This window comes from Coregonus clupeaformis, chromosome 2 (genome assembly GCF_020615455.1).
Source record: "Coregonus clupeaformis isolate EN_2021a chromosome 2, ASM2061545v1, whole genome shotgun sequence".
In the NCBI taxonomy this organism is placed as follows: domain Eukaryota; kingdom Metazoa; phylum Chordata; class Actinopteri; order Salmoniformes; family Salmonidae; genus Coregonus; species Coregonus clupeaformis.
Window position 1 is genome coordinate 26,942,058 of NC_059193.1, and position 21,774 is coordinate 26,963,831.

The following is a 21,774-nucleotide window of genomic DNA, read 5'->3' on the forward strand; positions in this document are numbered from 1 at the left end:
CCAAGCTGCTTACCTATTGCAGATTCAGTCTTCCCAGCCTGGTGCAGGTCTACAATTTTGTTTCTGGTGTCCTTTGACAGCTCTTTGGTCTTGGCCATAGTGGAGTTTGGAGTGTGACTGTTTGAGGTTGTGGACAGGTGTCTTTTATACTGATAACAAGTTCAAACAGGTGCCATTAATACAGGTAACGAGTGGAGGACAGAGGAGCCTCTTAAAGAAGAAGTTACAGGTCTGTGAGAGCCAGAAATCTTGCTTGTTTGTAGGTGACCAAATACTTATTTTCCACCATAATTTGCAAATAAATTCATAAAAAATCCTAAACACACCGCCCGGGCAACGAAGCAGTGGCTTCGTAAGAAGCATTTCAAGGTCCTGGAGTGGCCTAGCCAGTCTCCAGATCTCAACCCCATAGACAATCTTTGGAGGGAGTTGAAAGTCCGTGTTACCCAGCGACAGCCCCAAAACATCACTGCTCTAGAGGAGATCTGCATGGAGGAATGGGCCAAAATACCAGGAACAGTGTGTGAAAACCTTGTGAAGACTTACAGAAAACGTTTGACCTGTGTCATTGCCAACAAAGGGTATATAACAAAGTATTGAGAAACTTTTGTTATTGACCAAATACTTATTTTCCACCATAATTTGCAAATAAATTCATAAAAAATCCTACAATGTGATTTTCTGGATTTTTCCCCCTCAATTTGTCTGTCATAGTTGACGTGTACCTATGATGAAAATTACAGGCCTCTCTCATCTTCTTAAGTGGGAGAACTTGCACAATTGGTGGCTGACTAAATACTTTTTTTCCCCACTGTAGGTTAATCAAGGTTTGTAAGGATTGGGACTTCTCCACTTTTAGAGATTATCTACTGTATTTAGGGTGGGTGGCGGGCTTTGACTCAAGTCTGGTGTTCTCCAAAAATAGGTTTGGTGAAGAGGACACTTGATGTAGGCCTAGATTGTTGTACTGTTGCAGATTTATGCAGTTCAGAAACTACACAGAAGGGCTGTTTCCCCGCTTCCCTCTTTATGTGTACAATATGAGTGACAGGGGTCTGTCTCAAGTTCATTGCTAAATCCATTACTGCTGAGAACACCAACCATGCGATTAGGCCTTCCTGTCAGTCCCCATCATATCAGTCAATGGGAAAGGGCCTGGTAGAGGAGCTCCACCTGTGGGACCCTCAGGAAAATAGGACAGGGCCTGGTGTAGGAGCTCCACCTGTGGGACCCTCAAGAAAATAGGACAGGGCCTGGTGGAGGAGCTCCACATGTGGGACCCTCAGGAAAATAGGACAGGGCCTGGTGGAGGAGCTCCACCTGTGGGACCTTCAAGAAAATAGGACAGGGCCTGGTGGAGGAGCTCCACCTGTGGGACCCTCAGGAAAATAGGACAGGGCCTGGTGGAGGAGCTCCACCTGTGGGACCCTCTGGAAAATAGGACAGGGCCTGGTGGAGGAGCTCCACCTGTGGGACCCTCAGGAAAATAGGACAGGGCCTGGTGGAGGAGCTCCACCTGTGGGACCCTCAGGAAAATAGGACAGGGCCTGGTGCAGGAGCTCCACATGTGGGACCCTCAGAAGAAGTTGTCAGGCCTTTCTGTAGATAGATTTCTCCTGAACTGTACTGTCAGTTGTTGTGGTTCTGACCCTGTGTGGTCCGCCCCGGTCCGGTCTCGGCCTGGCTTGTCTTAGCATGCCTAATTGGATTTCAACTAGACTCTGTTTCCTGTCCAGCTGGCAATGCCTCCCCTTCAACACTACCTCTCAGAGAGAGAGAGAGAGAGAGAGAGAGAGAGAGAGAGAGAGAGAGAGAGAGAGAGGATGGTGGAGGATAAACAGAGAGTGAGTGTCTCTGTGTGTGTGTTTGTTCATTCAGATCTGGAGGGTAAGAGAGTGTGTGACAAGAGATGCAGAGTGGGTTTCTAAACAGAAAAGCTCATCCAAAGTGATTGTTCCATGGTTGAGAGTGAGAGGAGAGCGATATTGAGAGAGTGAAAGTCTAAGATGGTGAAAGTGTCAGAGAGAGAGAGAGAGAGGGAGATAGAGAGAGAGAGAGAGACAGACAGACAGACAGACAGAGAGAGAGAGAGAGATAGAGAGACAGACAGACAGACAGACAGACAGACAGACAGACAGACAGACAGACAGACAGACAGACAGACAGACAGAGAGAGAGAGAGAGATAGAGAGAGCAGAAGTGAGAGTGAAGGAATGAAAGAAAGCTTTGACAGGCTACAAGCTATACTAATGACGGTCAAGATGGTGAAAGTGGCAAAACGTGAGAGAGAAAGAGGAAGATAGAAAGACAGACTTTAAGCAACTGTACTAATGACTTCTGTAGACAAGTCAAGATGGAGAGTAGCAGAGAGATAGTGAGAGAGAAAGAGGAAGATAGAAAGAAGGCCAGAAAGCCCAGACAGACAGACAGGCTACAAGCTGTAACTATGAATTTTGTGGACAGCTTGGGGACACTTGTAAACATAGCAGTCACGATTACTGTTGATTAAGAGCCAGATTAGAGGCAGACTTATCACCATCCACAGACAGACAGACAGACAGACAGACAGACAGGAAAATCCCGACCATGGCTCTAAAGTGGGGTAAAGTCTATGTACTGATCTCACATTATTACAAGGCAATTACTCCAGTGGAAAAACCACCCCTGATTCTGCACATTTCACCCGTTATCCATCACGCTGCAGGGAAAGAACAGCATGAGATGAATAGTGCAATGCCGAATGTAGGTTTGTTTGATTACTTATTTAACGATTGACCATACAGCCGCTGGGCTATATTTCTACTGTATTTGCGGAGAAATGCTGCATTGATCACTAAAACACTTTCACATCTAGCTGTTCCTTTCTCTTAACTCTTTCTCTTCTCTCTACGTCTACATCTCCCTCTCTCTCTCTCTCTCTCTCTCTCTCTCTCTCTCTCTCTCTCTCTCTCTCTCTCTCTCTCCCTGTGCTGCTACCCTCTTCACCCCTCACTACAACCCCCTCCAATATCCTGTCCTTTTCTCTTTACCCTGGGCCAATTCTCTTTTACCCTTTCTCTACCCCCTGCTCCCCCTTCTCTCTTTTCACTCTCCACAGTCCACCCCTTCTTCACCTCTTCACCTCCTGCACCCATCTCTTTCTCTATTTCCTCTCCTCCTTCAATTGCTCCTCTGTGGGTGCATGTGTTGTCAGAGGAGGCTGGAGGAGATAGGATGCCTAACTAGCTGCATTAGCTCTATGCATTATCCATGAGGCCTGCAGTCCGTGTGGGTCTGGGTCTTTTCCTAGCTGCGCACTGGGGACCGGGCCTGGTGAAGGAGCTCTGTGTCTGGGGACCAGGCCTGGTGAAGGAGCTCTGTGTCTGGGACACAGGGCCTGGTGATGGAGCAGCATGTCAGGGACATTCAGGGCACAGGAGCCGCTGAAATGGGAATGAGACTTGAGAGAACAGAGAGGCACTAAACAAGTGTTTAATTGTGTCTTTATTTTGATCACAGGAGGTTGGTGGGCATCTTAATTGGGGAGGACGGGCTCCTGGTAATGGCTGGAGCGGAATTGCTGGAATGGTATCAAATACATCAAACATGGTTTCCATGTGTTTGATGCCATTCCATTTGCTCCGTTCCAGCCATTATTATGAGCCGTCCTCCCCTCAGCAGTCTCCACTGATTTTGATAAGGTGAACATATTCAGACTCAGAGCCATTATATTAGTGCACAAAGCATGCTCTGAGCATATTTGGATCACAGAATGTTGCCCTACACTTCAGCCTCATGCACAGTTGATGTTTGTATATAAGTGTAGTCCTGCTGGTGCCGTTTTTCTGAGATCCTTGGCACAGCTCCTTTCAACCGCAGTGGAATTGTCTTTCCTCTTACAGCTTTTAAAAGGGGCCAGTTGGAACGTTCTCTGAACTGGGTTGATATGAAATTTTTATTCAGACAACCAGACAAAGCTAGAGTGCCTCTTCTCCAACACACCATCATGTGCTTTTCAGGCTACACTGCTTTGATTGGAGCAAGGAGGCCTGGGGGTGGGGAGAATAGTAGTGTCCTCTATCGTCAAACCACACTGCTGCTTAGACTGGTTCTAACAGGAAGAGAAAGACTCTATGTGTCTGCTTGTTCAGTAAACATATTATGACACATACAGTACCAGTCAAAAGTTAGGACACACCTACTCATTCCAGGATTTTTCTTAATTTTTACTATTTTCTACATTGTAGAATAATAGTGAAGACATCAAAACTATGAAATAACACATATGGAATCATGTAGTAACCAAAAAGTTGTTAAACAAATCAAAATATATTTGAGATTTGAGATTCTTCAAAGTAGCCACCCTTTGCATTGATGACAGCTTTGCACACTCTTGGTATTCTCTCAACCAGCTTCATGAGGTAGTCACCTGGAATGCATTTCAATTAACAGGTGTGCCTTCTTAAAAGTTAATTTGTGGAATTAATTTTCTTCTTAATGCGTTTGAGCCAATCAGTTGTGTTGTGACAAGGTAGGGGTGGTATACAGAAGATAGCCATATTTGGTAAAATACCCAAGTCCATATTATGGCAAGAACAGCTCAAACAAGCAAAGAGAAACGACAGTTCCAACCGCTGTGTCTTTGTGAGACGCAGGGTAGGTGAACGGAGGATCTCTGCATGTGTGTTTCCCACCGTGAAGAATGGAGGAGGAGGTGTGATGGTGTGGGGGTGCTTTGCTGGTGACACTATTGGTGATTTATTTAGAATTCAAGGCACACTTAACCAGCATGGCTTCCACAGCATTCTGCAGCGATACGCCATCCCATCTGGTTTGCGCTTAGTGGGACTATCATTTGTTTTTCAACAGGACAATGACCCAAAACACACCTCCAGGCTGTGTAAGGGCTATTTGACCAAGGAGAGTGATGGAGTGCTCCATCAGATGACCTGGCCTCCACAATCACCCGACCTCAACCCAATTGAGATGGTTTGGGATGAGTTGGACTGCAGAGTGAAGGAAAAGCAGCCAACAAGTGCTCAGCATATGTGGGAACTCCTTCAAGAAGCTCATGAAGCTGGTTTAGAGAATGCCAAGAGTGTGCAAAGCTGTCATCAAGGCAAAGGATGGCTACTTTGAAGAATCTAAAATCTAAAATATATTTTGATAGTTTTGATGTCTTCACTATTATTCTACAATGTAGAAAATAGTTTAAAAAATAAAGAAAAACCTTTGAACGAGTAGGTGTGTCCAAACCTTTGACTGGTACTGTACATGTTATGATGCCATAGCACTTTGGGTATATATCCACTCTTTGCATTATATCAGTTACCCCAGAATGTATCATTGTTTTGCAATATGAATTTAAAGGCAATGACAGTGTAACTGATTGATTTGTTGTTCCATTCTGCACAGGTGACTACCGGGATTACAAATTCTGATTGGTCCTGATGATCACAAGGGCCCTCTTCCACCTCTTTTCAGCCAATCCCGATGGGGCTCCGGAGCTGATGTCGCAGATGGCCCGAGGATTTTCGTGTTCGGGAATCCAGAAGAGACAAGCAATACCACGGTGAGTGACAGACAAACAGACAGTATCTGATATTGGCACATTCACTAAACACTTGGGTCTGGTCTCAATGCTTTGAACTGGCTTCCTTATCTCATTCCTTACCTTCTACAATATTTACAGTATTAATATATTAACATTATTATAACAATCTATACAGATGTAGGATCTTAATTTGATCACTCTTTTGTTGCTGAGATTTCTCCTGCACAGCAGTAAATGCGACTTGTAGTGTATCCAAGGTTTTAAAAGGCTTCTAAAGTGTAATTTCCACTTTAGAATGTCAGACTTGATTTGACCAAACAAAAAATGTATCAACCCCTACAAAGAATGTCCATTAATTATAATCCACATAATAATTCACATTTCCTGTTGCTGCAGGATTATTTTCCTGCTGTAGCAAACTGGCTCAAATTAAGATCCTACATCTATATACTCCTATATGCCGATTCCTGATGGAATATTTGAGAGAGTTTAAGGAGTAAGTAATGAGTTACAAAAGTTAATTGTGTATTACCTTGCCAAAAATCTGACAATGCATTATGTATAGCCAAAATGCATAGGTAAAAAGGCAGTCTTCTAAGAGAGTTGGGGCAGCAGTGAACACACTCCCCAGTGATCCAGGTGATCATGTATTTATGGATGTTGTCTGCAGCAGCAAGAGAAAGTGTCACCCAAGAGGACTTCCTGACTCGGCAAGGGCACAGGGAGCAGAGAGAGAATGTGTGTGTGTGTTTGTGTGTGTGTGTGAGTGAGAGATATTAAGAGATAGAGAGAGAGGAGAGGGGGATAGAGACAGGTTTCACCTGAGTCAGCACTGCAGCATAGATACACACACATTACAGATACATCTGCATGTGCACACACACACACTCATACGTAGGTACTTGTCTATCTGCACACAGACTCACATACTCACACCACACACACACACACCTGATCAGCTCTCAGTGTCCATCTCAGATTGATCGAATAGGTTTGGATAATGTGTGTCTCAGAAGAAGCTGGTATTTCAGTGCCAGCTGTCAGACGAGTTACCCCTCATCCACATCAATCCGGGTCAACGGGATGCCAAAGTAACACCCTCTCCAGGCCCGCTCAGAAAGAGGACATAATCCTCTTACAGACCCACAGCATTGGCTTCAATGAGGGCAACGCTAGAGGGCTAGCCTTAGCCGTAGCGCCTTAGAAGATTCACTTCAATGGGGATAAAGTTAGCAGACTGGGCTAGCCTTACCTTAGCGCCTATGACAAATTCATTCCAATGTGTAGGATGTTAGCGGTCTAGCCATTAGCCCTTTCAGTGTACTGAATGACTAAACGAGTCTGCTCACTCTACAGTTTCTGTAGCAAATATCTTTGTTTAATTGATACTCCATCCCTCTATTGATTAAAGAGAGAAATGCAAACAGTCTGCAGTGCGTCATTCAAAACCTGAATCAGTGAACAATAAGTCTGATATCGCCAGCTAATCACTCTGATTGATAGAACATTAGCCTGCAGTTGGCAGTTACATTTTTCCTCTTTAGCCAGCTCCTTTGTCAAATCAAATCAAATCAAATCAAATTTTATTGGCCACATGCGCCGAATACAACAGGTGCAGACATTACAGTGAAATGCTTACTTACAGCCCTTAACCAACAGTGCATTTATTTTTTATAAAAAAGTAAAATAAAACAACAACAAAAAAGTGTTGAGAAAAAAAGAGCAGAAGTAAAATAAAATAACAGTAGGGAGGCTATATATACAGGGGGGTACCGGTGCAGAGTCAATGTGCGGGGGCACCGACTAGTTGAGGTAGTTGAAGTAGTATGTACATGTGGGTAGAGTTAAAGTGACTATGCATAAATAATTAACAGAGTAGCAGCAGCGTAAAAAGATGGGGTGGGGGGGCAGTGCAAATAGTCCGGGTAGCCATGATTAGCTGTTCAGGAGTCTTATGGCTTGGGGGTAGAAGCTGTTGAGAAGCCTTTTGGATGGCATGGCATGACAATAGAAAGAGGTTGGCTGAAGCACAGGCAGACAGCCAGGCTATAGCACTCAGATGCTGTGGTTACTGAAGCAGAGCAAGCAGGCTGGAGAGTCCTGAAACAGACAGTCAGACCGTGATAACATCATCTTCTCTCTGAGCTCGAGGAAAGTTGACAGTGTTTTGGTGGAGCTGATCAGCCTCAGCTGATTGAGGTGATAGTAGAGGAGAGGCTTTATGTATCGATCACTGGGCTTCAGCACCTCATCTATCATCGTTAACCACTATTGATCTCTCTCTCTCTCACTCTCTCTCTCAATTCAATTCAATTTCAATTCTCTCTCTCTTGCTGTGCAGCATGCTAGCAGCAGGGTTGCAGGGGAAGTTCATACACTTCACAGTATGATACCATCCATTAATTACAGTGGTGATGGTCAACCTAGATCTTTTCTTTATTGAGTGCTAACATTAGAGACAGTCAATAAAGCATGGATGTTAACAAATTATCAATGGACTGATAAGAATTAACAAAGGTTGCAATTTAAATTCAGTTTACCCAGACCCTGTCTGTCTATGTCCAATTTGAGCATCATACTGAACCCAGACTGAACCCAGACTGAACCCAGACTGTCAGAAACCTCAGAAACATCAGATAAAGCATGTCAGTGAATTATCAGAGGATGAATATGGCCAAGACGAGGAGGGCTATTGATTGGCTGTTGGGGAGGAAACAGTGTTGAGCGGTGGTGTTGGCCATTAGTTGTTGTCAGACTGAGCGAATGCTGAGCACACTTCTCTGGGATTTGATTAAAACATAACGAACCCCCTCCACTCTCCCTCCTCCTTTTTCTTTACCTCCCTTCATCCCTCGTTCCCAGCCCCCCACGTACCTGCATAAAGGGCAGGCTGAACAGAAAGTGCACTGCTGCAAAGTTGTCAGTAGTGATAAACACAGAGACAAGTAGTGTATGTGTGTGTGTGTGTGTGTGTGTGTCTGTGTGTGTGATGTGTATGTGTGTGTGTGTTCCTTCTTAAATGTCCTATAAGCGTGGTTGTCCTATGTGTCACATCTTGTTGAGTGTGACGTGTTTCGCCTTGTGAATGTAGAGTTGAATACCCTTCTGAGTCCCTCCTCCCGCTCTTTTGTTTACATGGGCAAACAACGCACTCTGCATATAAACATGATGAACACAAGATGCAGATCTGCTACTAACATAATTGTAGTTCAACACAACACTAAGCTCTGTCTTCCATCGTTCTCTGTTTCAAAACAACCTTTTTGTCTGTTTTTTCTTTCTGGCTCTGTGGCGGCAGGTAGCCTAGCAGTTAAGAGGGTTGGGCCAATAACCGAAAAGTCGCTGGTTCCAATCCCAGAGCCGGCAAGGTGGCGAAATCTGCCATTCTGCCCTTGAGCAAGGCAGTTAACAACAACTGGGCGCCAATTATGTAAATTAAGGCAGCCCACTGCATCTCTCTGATTCAGAGGGGTTGGGTTAAATGCAGAATAAATATATTTCAGTTGAATGCATTCAGTTGTGCGCAACTGACTACGTTTTCCATTTCATCCTCTCTCTCTGTGTAGTTAAATGGAGGAGAAGGAGAGGAGTAGGAGCCGGTCTCTGTCTCGTAGCCGTAGGGCCACCCGGGTGCAGCAGGTGGTGGGAACCTTGATCAGACGCACCCGCGAATCACTCAGCAGGTACAGTATCAACACATGAGAGACATACAGACAGAGAAACACACACATTGAGAGAGAAACATACATTCAGAGATTCGATGTCAAGAGGTTTGCACTCCCACAATAGAATGAAGTATGTGGATGGGCCACCTGTTAGTCATGCTAGGAAACAGCTACCACAGAGGGAAGGGATGACTTTAGCCCTCTGTAGTGAGTCTAATTCAATGTTTTACAGAAATACATTACCCACATACAGTGAGGGAAAAAAGTATTTGATCCCCTGCTGATTTTGTACGTTTGCCCACTGACAAAGAAATTATCAGTCTATAATTTTAATGGTAGGTTTATTTGAACAGTGAGAGACAGAATAACAACAAAAAAATCCAGAAAAACACATGTCAAAAATGTTATAAATTGATTTGCATTTTAATGAGGGAAATAAGTATTTGACCCCCTCTCAATCAGAAAGATTTCTGGCTCCCAGGTGTCTTTTATACAGGTAACGAGCTGAGATTAGGAGCATACTCTTAAAGGGAGTGCTCATAATCTCAACTTGTTACCTGTATAAAAGACACCTGTCCACAGAAGCAATCAATCAATCAGATTCCAAACTCTCCATCATAGCCAAGACCAAAGAGCTCTCCAAGGATGTCAGGGACAAGATTGTAGACCTACACAAGGCTGGAATGGGCTACAAGACCATCGCCAAGCAGCTTGGTGAGAAGGTGACAACAGTTGGTGCGATTATTCGCAAATGGAAGAAACACAAAATAACTGTCAATCTCCCTCGGCCTGGGGCTCCATGCAAGATCTCACCTTGTGGAGTTGCAATGATCATGAGAACGGTGAGGAATCAGCCCAGAACTACACGGGAGGATCTTGTCAATGATCTCAAGGCAGCTGGGACCATAGTCACCAAGAAAACAATTGGTAACACACTACGCCGTGAAGGACTGAAATCCTGCAGCGCCCGCAAGGTCCCCCTGCTCAAGAAAGCACATATACATGCCTGTCTGAAGTTTGCCAATGAACATCTGAATGATTCAGAGGAGAACTGGGTGAAAGTGTTGTGGTCAGATGAGACCAAAATCGAGCTCTTTGGCATCAACTCAACTTGCCGTGTTTGGAGGAGGAGGAATGCTGCCTATGACCCCAAGAACACCATCCCCACCGTCAAACATGGAGGTGGAAACATTATGCTTCGGGGGTGTTTTTCTGCTAAGGGGACAGGACAACTTCACTGCATCAAAGGGACGATGGACGGGGCCATGTACTGTCAAATCTTGGGTGAGAACCTCCTTCCCTCAGCCAGGGCATTGAAAATGGGTCGTGGATGGGTATTCCAGCATGACAATGACCCAAAACACACGGCCAAGGCAACAAAGGAGTGGCTCAAGAAGAAGCACATTAAGGTCCTGGAGTGGCCTAGCCAGTCTCCAGACCTTAATCCCATAGAAAATCTGTGGAGGGAACTGAAGGTTCGAGTTGCCAAACGTCAGCCTCGAAACCTTAATGACTTGGAGAAGATCTGCAAAGAGGAGTGGGACACAATCCCTCCTGAGATGTGTGCAAACCTGGTGGCCAACTACAAGAACCGTCTGACCTCTGTGATTGCCAACAAGGGTTTTGCCACCAAGTACTAAGTCATGTTTTGCAGAGGGGTCAAATACTTATTTCCCTCATTAAATTGCAAATCAATTTATAACATTTTTGACATGCGTTCTTCTGGATTTTTTGTTTGTTATTCTGTCTCTCACTGTTCAAATAAACCTACCATTAAAATTATAGACTGATCTTGTCTTTGTCAGTGGGAAAACGTACAAAATCAGCAGGGGATCAAATACATTTTTCCCTCACTGTAGTCTCACACCAGCTGCTCTGCCACTCCCAATAACCCCTCACCTCTAACCCCTATTTAACCCTTGTTTGACCTTGCAGAGAGCGGATCCTTGGGGATGGGAGGTCCAGCCGGTCAGGCAGTGTGTCCAGTCAGAACTTCCCGGTGAGGCTAACGGTTCAGATCGTCAGAGACCCGGTGTTGGACTCCAGCGGTCTTGGGTTCACCCTCTCCAAACAGCACCCTCTGCTGATCAGGGATGTGGCTACAGGTACGCCGTGTGTGTGTGTCTGAGAGAGTGAGAGAGTGAGAGAGAACGCTCTCCCTGAAATATGGCCACCTGCTTCATCGTGCCGCAGTAGACTCGCCCACAGCAAGACAGATTTAGGCATGCACGAACACATGCACACACACGTGTGCGCATACGCACACACACACCAACCCTCTCCTGGCATTTAGAATGCCAGGCACCATGCCAAAAAAGCCAGTGAAACAGAGCCACCTGCTCATCCTTTTTAGATTTGATCACTCTTCATTTAGTTGGACACACACACACACACACTCACACACACACACACACACACACAGCCTTGCTGAGCTGTGTGTTTCTTTCCTTTCTGTAGAAACAGCTGATCAATACCCTGATTAATACCCTGATCAATACCCTGAGGAGTACCCTGCTGCCCTCGGCCCAATAATCACAACCTGCTGCCAGAGAGAGAGAGGGGGAGTGAGAGAGAGAGAGAGGGGGTGGGACAGAGCGGGAGGGAGAGAGAGAGGGAGAGAGAGGGAGTGAGAGAGAGAGAGAGAGAGAGAGGGAGAGAGAGAGAGAGAGAGAGAGACACCGTTGCCCTAGAGCACACAAAAAACGATACATACCTCGGCCTAAACATCAGCGCCACAGGTAACTTCCACAAAGCTGTGAACGATCTGAGAGACAAGACAAGAAGGGCCTTCTATGCCATCAAAAGGAACATAACATTTGACATATCAGTTAGGATCTGGATAAAAATACTTGAATCAGTTATAGAACCCATTGCCCTTTATGGTTGTGAGGTCTGGGGTCCGCTCACCAACCAAGAATTCACCAAATGGGACAAACACCAAATTGAGACTCTGCATGCAGAATTCTGCAAAACTATCCTCTGTATACAACATAAAACACCAAATAATGCATGCAGAGCAGAATTAGGCTGATACCCGCTAATTATCAAAATCCAGAAAAGAGCCGTTAATTTCTACAACCACCTAAAAGGAAGCGATTCCCAAACCTTCCATAACAAAGCCATCACCTACAGAGATATGAACCTGGAGAAGAGCTGGTCCTGGGGCACTGTTCACAAACACAAACAGACCCCACAGAGCCCCAGGACAGCAACACAATTAGACCCAACCAAATCATGAGAAAACAAAAATATAATTACTTGACACATTGGAAAAAAAGAAAGAAAAAAAACAGAGCAAACTAGAATGCTATTTGGCCCTAAACAGAGAGTACACAGTGGCAGAATACCTGACCACTGTGACTGACCCAAAATTAAGAAAACCTATGTACAGACTCAGTGAGCATAGCCTTGCTATTGAGAAAGGTCACCGAAGGCAGACCTGGCTCTCAAGAGAAGACAGGCTATGTGCGCACTGCCCACAAAATGAGGTGGAAACTGAGCTGCACTTCATAACCTCCTGCCAAATGTATGACCATATTAGAGACACATACAGTGCTATGAAAAAGTATTCGCCCCCTTTCTAATTTTCTCTACTTTTGCATATTTGTGATACTGAATGTTATCAGATCTTCAACCAAAACCTAATATTAGATAAAGGGAACATAAGTGAACAAATAACACAACAATTACATATTTATTTAATAAACAAAGTTATGCAACACCCAATTCCCCTCTGTGAAAAAGTAATTGCCCCCTTACATTCAATAACTGGTTGTGCCACCTTTAGCTGCAATGACTCCAACCAAATGCTTCCTGTAGTTGTTGATCAGTCTCTCACGTTGCTGTGGAGGAATTTTGGCCCACTCTTCCATGCAGAACTGCTTTAACTCAGTGACGTGTGGGTTTTCAAGCATGAACTGCTCGTTTCAAGTCCTGCCACAACATCTCAATTGGGATTAGGTCTGGACTTTGACTAGGCCATTCCAAAACTTCCAATTTGTTGCTTTTTAGCAATTTTCATGTAGACTTGATTGTGTGTTTTGGATCATTGTCTTGCTGCATGACCCAGCTGCGGTTCAGCTTCAGCTCACAGACGGATGGTCTGACATTCTCCTGTAGAATTCTCTGATACAGAGCAGAATTCATGGTTCCTTCTATTAAGGCAAGTCGTCCAGGTCCTGAGGCAGCAAAGCATCCCCAAACCATCACACCACTACCACCATGCTTGACCTTTGGTATGATGTTCTTACTGTGGAATGCAGAGTTTGGTTTTCGCCAGGCATTACTGGAACCATGTCGTCCAAAAAGTTATACTTTTGAATCATCTGTCCATAGAACGTTCTTCCAAGAGTCTTGATGATCATCCAGGTGCTTTTTGGCAAACTTGAGTCAACTTTTTGGACGAGATGGGTCCCATTATGCCTGCCGAAAACCAAACACAGAAACTGCTTCAGTCCTGCTCTCTGGCCTGAAGACAAATTAGTATAAATAACCAGAGAAAGCAGAGACGCTGGCAGAGAGACTGGTAGAGCGGCTCACAGAGAGGCTGGCAGAGAGGCTGGCAGAGAGGCTGGCAGAGAGACTGGTAGAGAGACTGGCAGAGAGGTGATAGAGAGGCTGGCAGAGAGGCAGGCAGAGATGCTGGCAGAGAGGCTGGCAGAGACGCTGGCAGAGAGTCTGGTAGAGCGGCTCACAGAGAGGCTGGCAGAGAGGCTGGCAGAGAGGCTGGCAGAGAGGCTGGCAGAGAGACTGGTAGAGAGACTGGCAGAGAGGTGATAGAGAGGCTGGCAGAGAGGCTGGCAGAGAGGATGGTAGAGAGGCTGTCAGAGAGACTGGCAGAGAGGCTGGCAGAGAGACTGGTAGAGAGACTGGCAGAGAGGTGATAGAGAGGCTGGCAGAGAGGCTGGCAGAGAGGATGGCAGAGAGGATGGTAGAGAGGCTGGCGAGGACCCAGAATAATGTTAACCCTCATATGCCTCCCCAGAGGAGCTAATGTAAGCACATGTGACTGTGTTGAACTATATAACTAATTTTCTCCTCTGTGTGTGTTTGTGTGTATGTGTGTGTGTAGGAGGCCCAGCGGATGGGATACTGTACCCTGGAGACCAGGTGTTACAGATGAATGACCTGGTGGTAGACTATCTCAGCTATGAACAGCTGCAAGACATCACCAGGTAACTAACATTCTATTTTCTCTCTTTATTCCCTCTGTCCCTTACTCTGTTCTCTCCCTCTATTTCTCAGTCTCTATATTCTCACTAGATTAGAGAGTAGAGACAGGTTACTGGGACTAGGACTCCCTTCCAGTTCTGAAAGCATACTTTCATAATGTCTGTGTGATTGTGTGTGTGTGTGTGTGTGTGAGAGTTTGAGGGTGTGTCAGTTCAAATGCTAAGTCAGTCAGGTCAAATGTCAGTGTAGTGAAAATGTTTACATGACCGCTGGACAGAAACATCTTGTCTCTGTGTTTCTTTAGGGACTTGGAAGACTTTGTCACAATGACAATTCTAAGGAATATGACAGTAAGTGTGTGTGTGAGTGTGCATGCGTGCGTGCATGCAAGTGTGTCCATATGTGTATATGTGTACATCTGTGTGTACTGTATGTGATGACATAATGTTGTTTCTCTGTGTGTCAGGGTCCTAAGTCATCCATCATGTCGGCAGAGAAGAGGGCTCGTCTGAGGAGTAACCCGATCAAAGTACGCTTCGCAGAGGAAGTGGTCGTCAATGGTCACACGCAGGTCAGGAACCTCCATCTCTCTCTCTCTCTCTCTCTCTCTCTCTCTCTCTCTCTCTCTCTCTCTCTGTCACGGTTTCGGCCGAGGCTGCCTCTCTTCCTTGCTCGGGCAGGCTTCGGCGTTCGTCGTCTCCGGAATACTAGCTGCCACTGTTGCATGTTTCTATGTTCGTCTGATTGTTGTTACACCTGTTATCGTTTAGTGTAATTAGTGTCCTATAAGTTCTCGTTGTGTTTGTCTAGTGTTGTGTGTTATTGTTTTACTGTCGTGCCGGTAGGCTGTTATTCTACTGTTTGCTCGGTTGAGCTATTCCTCCATATTGTTTGGAGTGTTTGGTCGCACCTGTGAGTGCGCCCGTTATTTTCGCCTACGTGCGGAGTTTTCGCCTCAGGGCATTTATTCGTGATTGTTTTGTGTGCATCTACTAAAGTCTGTTGGACTAACGTTCTGCGTCCTGCGCCTGATTCCACCACCACACCCACCTACATCTACACTGACACTCTCTCTCTCTCTCTCTCTCTCTCTCTCTCTCTCTCTCTCTCTCTCTCTCTCTCTCTCTCTCTCTCTCTCTCTCTCTCTCTCTCTCTCTCTCTCTCTCTCTCTCTCTCTCTCTCTCTCTCTCTCTCTCATCCTCTCTTTTTCTTCCTGCAGGGAAACTCTCTTCTGTTCCTGCCCAACGTTCTGAAGGTCTATCTTGAGAATGGACAGACCAAGGCCTTCAAGTTTGATGCTACCACCACCATCAAAGTACGGATATAATATGTATTACATTTTACCTACAAATATTATGATTTGATGCCAAAGAATCACTTGTGCTTATGTAAACCTGTGTCGTCTGCATGACTCACTACCCTACTAGCGCTAACACAAGTATCTATTTATCAGGCATCATTACGACAGCATTACTATGCAAAATACCTTACCTGGTGTTTGTTGTCTAAGATATGCTATTGTTTGGTTGTTGCAGGACATCATTCTGACTCTGAAGGACAAGTTGTCTATCTGCTGTATTGAGTACTTTTCTCTAGTGCTGGAACAGCAGTACAGCATCACCAAGCTTCTGCTGCTGCACGAGGACGAGTTCATACACAAGGTGAGGAGGACACACACACACAGCCTCAACCTGTATAACCAGTGCAGTCAGTCAGTCAGTCAGTACACCTCTATGTAACCCTGTGTCTCCAGGTGGTGCAGAAGAAGGAGAATAGCAGCCATGACTACAGGTGTCTTTTCAGGGTGTGCTTCATTCCCAGAGACCCCCTGGAGCTGCTACAGGAAGACCCCACCGCCTTCGAGTACCTCTTCCTCCAGGTGAGCAGCTAGCCACATCTACCTGTACTTTCACCTGTACCTATAGCCATGAGAACCTGTCTAACTTGCATTCAGGCAAGCAGTGTTTGCTTTAAAAGACTTGTATGTATAGCTGTGGGAAGTAGGGATGATGAGGGTGCTGCAGCACCCCCTGAGAAATCACAATAAAAAACATTTATTGATAAAAACGTGGACCAAAAAAATATGAAATAAAAATAAAGTTGTGCACTGGGCCTTTAGTAGTCCTGTATTAGTGGACTGATATAGACGCCTGCAGCACCGGGCCTTTAGTAGTCCTGTATTAGTGGACTAATATAGACGCCTGCAGCACCGGGCCTTTAGTAGTCCTGTATTAGTGGACTGATATAGACGCCTGCAGCAAAGGGCCTTTAGTAGTCCTGTATTAGTGGACTGATATAGACGCCTGCAGCACCGGGCCTTTAGTAGTCCTGTATTAGTGGACTGATATAGACGCCTGCAGCAAAGGGCCTTTAGTAGTCCTGTATTAGTGGACTGATATAGACGCCTGCAGCACCGGGCCTTTAGTAGTCCTGTATTAGTGGACTGATATAGACACCTGCAGCAAAGGGCCTTTAGTAGTCCTGTATTAGTGGACTGATATAGACGCCTGCAGCACCGGGCCTTTAGTAGTCCTGTATTAGTGGACTGATATAGACGCCTGCAGCACCGGGCCTTTAGTAGTCCTGTATTAGTGGACTGATATAGACACCTGCAGCAAAGGGCCTTTAGTAGTCCTGTATTAGTGGACTGATATAGACGCCTGCAGCACCGGGCCTTTAGTAGTCCTGTATTAGTGGACTGATATAGACGCCTGCAGCAAAGGGCCTTTAGTAGTCCTGTATTAGTGGACTGATATAGACGCCTGCAGCACCGGGCCTTTAGTAGTCCTGTATTAGTGGACTGATATAGACACCTGCAGCAAAGGGCCTTTAGTAGTCCTGTATTAGTGGACTGATATAGACGCCTGCAGCACCGGGCCTTTAGTAGTCCTGTATTAGTGGACTGATATAGACGCCTGCAGCACCGGGCCTTTAGTAGTCCTGTATTAGTGGACTGATATAGACGCCTGCAGCACCGGGCCTTTAGTAGTCCTGTATTAGTGGACTGATATAGACACCTGCAGCAAAGGGCCTTTAGTAGTCCTGTATTAGTGGACTGATATAGACGCCTGCAGCACCGGGCCTTTAGTAGTCCTGTATTAGTGGACTGATATAGACGCCTGCAGCACCGGGCCTTTAGTAGTCCTTTAGTAGTCCTGTATTAGTGGACTGATATAGACGCCTGCAGCACTGGGCCTTTAGTAGTCCTTTAGTAGTCCTGTATTAGTGGACTGATATAGACGCCTGCAGCACTGGGCCTTTAGTAGTCCTGTATTAGTGGACTGATATAGACGCCTGCAGCAATGGGCCTTTAGTTGTCCTGTATTAGTGGACTGATATAGACGCCTGTAGCGTCGACAAAACATTATCCGCACCCCCACCCCTAAACATCTTCCCGCAGCGATGGTTGTAGTCACCTTCGACTGACAGAATCAGGGTTTGCAGGGAGGGATTATTGCCAAACATGTGTCAGTGTGATTTATGGTGAAGGAAAGAACACTTCTTCCTTGTGTGTGTCATTCTTTGGTGTGTGTTTGTGTGTGTGTGTGTTTGTGTGTGTGTGTGTGTGTTTTGTCAGAGCGTCGGGGACGTTCTACAGGAGAGGTTTGCGGTGGAGATGAAGTGTAACACTGCACTGCGTCTGGCTGCCCTGCACATGCACGAGAGACTGGACAGCATAGGCTCCACCCGGACCTCTGTCAAGAGCATCATGTGAGTCACACACACACACACACACACACACACACACTCACACACTCACACACACACACACACTCACACACACACACACTCACACACACACGCACACACACACACTGATATTGTCTCCTGTGTGTATCGTGACAGGAAAGAGTTTGGTCTGGACAGCTTCATCTCTCCAACTCTGCTCAGTAACATGAGAGAGAAGGACCTGAGGAAAGCCATCAGCTACCACCTCAAGAAGATCCAGTCACTGCTGGAGCCACAACAGAAGGCATGGAGGGATGGAGAGGGGGAGAGAAAGAGAGAGGGAGAGGGAGGGAGAAGGAGGGAGAGGGGGAGAGGGAGAGAAAGGGAGAGGGAAGGAGAGAGATGGAGAGAGGGAGGGAGGGAGAGAGAGAGAGGGAGAGGGAGGAAGAGGGAGAGATGATGCGTGTAATACACAGTCTTATTGTTGTTATCATTGTCCTCTCTCTCTCTCTCTCTCTCTCTCTCTCTCTCTCTCTCTCTCTCTCTCTCTCTCTCTCTCTCTCTCTCTCTCTCTCTCTCTCTCTCTCTCTCAGGTGATCCCAGCCACTCAGGCCCGGCTGGCCTACCTCACCCAGCTTGCAGAGCTCATCTCCTATGGGGGCCGCTCCTACACAGCCACCATGATGGTTAGTGTGTTTGAAACAACTTACAAACGATAACTATAGCTGTCAATCATTCTCTGACTCTGCCCCAATTTAGAGAGCTGTTATTGGCTGGACAGGATTGATCCCTCCCATTCTGGCCTCGTTTCACCCTGTCATGATTCAGTATGCATCTCAGACTGTATCTCCTTCTTTCTCCATTTCACCCCTCTTCCCTCTCTCTCTCCCTCTCTTCCTCTTTACCTCTCCCTCTCTCTCTTCCCTCGTGTCTCTCTCCCATCCACGCTTTCTCTACACCCCTCTGTACCCCTCCCCCTCTGTCTTTCTCCGTCCTCCCCCACCCCAGTTGCAGGACCGGGAGGCGCTGGTCAGTCTGTTGGTGGGAGCGCGCTACGGCCTGAGTCAGGTGGTCAACCACAAGCTCAACATGGTGTCCACCCTGGTGGACTTCAGCAGCATCAGTAGAGTGGAGCTGCTCTCTGAGTCGGACAGAGTCAGCCTGCTACGCATCTCACTGCACGACATCAAGGTAGGATACCATACACACTGTATATGATACACACACACACAGATCACACACACACAGATCACACACACAATCTCTCTCAGACACACAAGTTTGCTCATAGGTACACTTAGTTCACACACAAATACACTGGATGGAAAATATGTACAGTGAGGGAAAAAAATATTTGATCCCCTGCTGATTTTGTACGTTTGCCCACTGACAAAGAAATGATCAGTCTATAATTTTAATGGTACGTTTATTTGAACAGTGAGAGACAGAATAACAACAACAAAAATCCAGAAAAACGCATGTCAAAAATGTTATAAATTGATTTGCATATTAATGAGGGAAATAAGTATTTGACCCCTCTGCAAAACATGACTTAGTACTTGGTGGCAAAACTCTTGTTGGCAATCACAGAGGTCAGACGTTTCTTGTAGTTGGCCAACAGGTTTGCACACATCTCAGGAGGGATTTTGTCCCACTCCTCTTTGCAGATCTTCTCCAAGTCGTTAAGATTTCGAGGCTGACGTTTGGCAACACAAACCTTCAGCTCCCTCCACAGATTTTCTATGGGATTAAGGTCTGGAGACTGGCTAGGCCACTCCAGGACCTTCATGTGCTTCTTCTTGAGCCACTCCTTTGTTGCCTTGGCCGTGTGTTTTGGGTCATTGTCATGCTGGAATACCCATCCACGACCCATTTTCAATGCCCTGGCTGAGGGAAGGAGGTTCTCACCCAAGACTTGACGGTACATAGCCCCGTCCATCATCCCTTTGATGCGGTGAAGTTGTCCTGTCCCCTTAGCAGAAAAACACCCCCAAAGCATAATGTTTCCACCTCCATGTTTGACGGTGGGGATGGTGTTCTTGGGGTCATAGGCAGCATTCCTCCTCCTCCTCCAAACACGGCGAGTTGAGTTGATGAGAAAGAGCTCGATTTTGGTCTCATCTGACCACAACACTTTCACCCAGTTCTCCTCTGAATCATTCAGATGTTCATTGGCAAACTTCAGACGGGCATGTATATGTGCTTTCTTGAGCAGGGGGACCTTGCAGGCGCTGCAGGATTTCAGTCTCTTCACGGCGTAGTGTGTTACCAATTGTTTTCTTGGTGACTATGGTCCCAGCTGCCTTGAGATCATTGACAAGATCCTCCCGTGTAGTTCTGGGCTGATTCCTCACCATTCTCATGATCATTTGTCACGCCCTGGCTCTGGGGACTCTTAAATGTTGAGCCAGGGTGTGTAGTGTCTATGTTGTATTTTCTATGTTGTTGATCTAGATCGTGTAGATCTATGTTGGCCAGGGTGGTTCCCAATCAGAGGCAGCTGTTTCTCGTTGTCTCTGATTGGGGACCATACTTAGGCAGCATGTTTGGCACTAGTCATTGTGGGATCTTGTTCCGTATGGTTTGTTTTGGTGTTAACCTAGGACTTCACGTATCGTTTGGTTTGTTGTTTTTGTTCGTGTGTGTTAAGTACGTTAATTAAATAAAATGTATGCTTACCACGCTGCGCCTTGGTCCGAGTCAGGCAACGATCGTGACATCATTGCAACTCCACGAGGTGAGATCTTGCATGGAGCCCCAGGCCGAGGGAGATTGACAGTTATTTTGTGTTTCTTCCATTTGCGAATAATCGCACCAACTGTTGTCACCTTCTCACCGAGCTGCTTGGCGATGGTCTTGTAGCCCATTCCAGCCTTGTGTAGGTCTACAATATTGTCCCTGACATCCTTGGAGAGCTCTTTGGTCTTGGCCATGGTGGAGAGTTTGGAATCTGATTGATTGATTGCTTCTGTGGACAGGTGTCTTTTATACAGGTAACAAGCTGAGATTGGGAGCACTCCCTTTAAGAGTGTGCTCCTAATCTCAGCTCGTTACCTGTATAAAAGACATCTGGGAGCCAGAAATCTTTCTGATTGAGAGGGGGTCAAATACCTATTTCCCTCATTAAAATGCAAATCAATTTATAACATTTTTGACATGCGTTTTTCTGGATTTTGTTGTTGTTATTCTCTCTCACTGTTCAAATAAACATACATTAAAATTATAGACTGATCATTTCTTTGTCAGTGGGCAAACGTACAAAATCAGCAGGGGAGCAAATACTTTTTTCCCTCACTGTATTCTCTCTCCCTTAACTCTCTCTCTCTCTCTCTCTCTTGCTCTCTCATCCCCCTCTCTCTCCAGCCTTTTGCCTTACTGATGGACTCTCTGGCAGCCAAAGACCTGGCGTGTCTACTGGGGGGCTACTGCAAGCTCCTGGTGGACCCCAGAGTGTGTGTGTTCCGTCTGGGACGCCCTAAGGTGCGGGTGCACAGGATACCTGCTGAGGAAGGTGTGTGTGAAGGGAAGTTCGCCGTTATAGAGGGAGTTTGCTATGAATCGCTGACAAGTGAGCATAAATGTTTAACTATACTTTTTCATTTTTTGGCATTGATCATACAATTTTTTGGGCCGTTGATAAGTGGATATCAGCCAGTATGGATAGTTGATACAGATCAAATGTCTTCATTTGAGACTGCTATTATTTACATAGTAAACTGTGTTTTTTTTGTCATT

General features: G+C 45.9%; 1 protein-coding gene across 2 annotated transcripts in view; it reads left to right on the top strand.

Annotated features, from left to right (window-relative positions):
- Positions 1 to 21,774, top strand: part of LOC121532585 (FERM and PDZ domain-containing protein 1) — a 35,615-nt gene that overhangs the window by 8,894 nt on the left and 4,947 nt on the right. The window contains exons 2-15 of one of the 2 annotated variants that reach the window (XM_041838387.2): positions 5,395 to 5,551; positions 9,100 to 9,216; positions 11,134 to 11,303; positions 14,270 to 14,372; positions 14,675 to 14,720; positions 14,837 to 14,941; positions 15,590 to 15,685; positions 15,906 to 16,031; positions 16,124 to 16,249; positions 17,948 to 18,081; positions 18,217 to 18,343; positions 18,633 to 18,725; positions 19,048 to 19,230; positions 21,403 to 21,607. In XM_041838387.2, the coding sequence (XP_041694321.2) occupies positions 9,104 to 9,216; positions 11,134 to 11,303; positions 14,270 to 14,372; positions 14,675 to 14,720; positions 14,837 to 14,941; positions 15,590 to 15,685; positions 15,906 to 16,031; positions 16,124 to 16,249; positions 17,948 to 18,081; positions 18,217 to 18,343; positions 18,633 to 18,725; positions 19,048 to 19,230; positions 21,403 to 21,607 (1,627 nt within the window). In that variant the 5' untranslated portion in view covers positions 5,395 to 5,551; positions 9,100 to 9,103. The remainder of the gene's footprint in view (positions 1 to 5,394; positions 5,552 to 9,099; positions 9,217 to 11,133; positions 11,304 to 14,269; positions 14,373 to 14,674; positions 14,721 to 14,836; positions 14,942 to 15,589; positions 15,686 to 15,905; positions 16,032 to 16,123; positions 16,250 to 17,947; positions 18,082 to 18,216; positions 18,344 to 18,632; positions 18,726 to 19,047; positions 19,231 to 21,402; positions 21,608 to 21,774) is intronic. The other variant, XM_041838391.2, reaches the window with a different exon arrangement.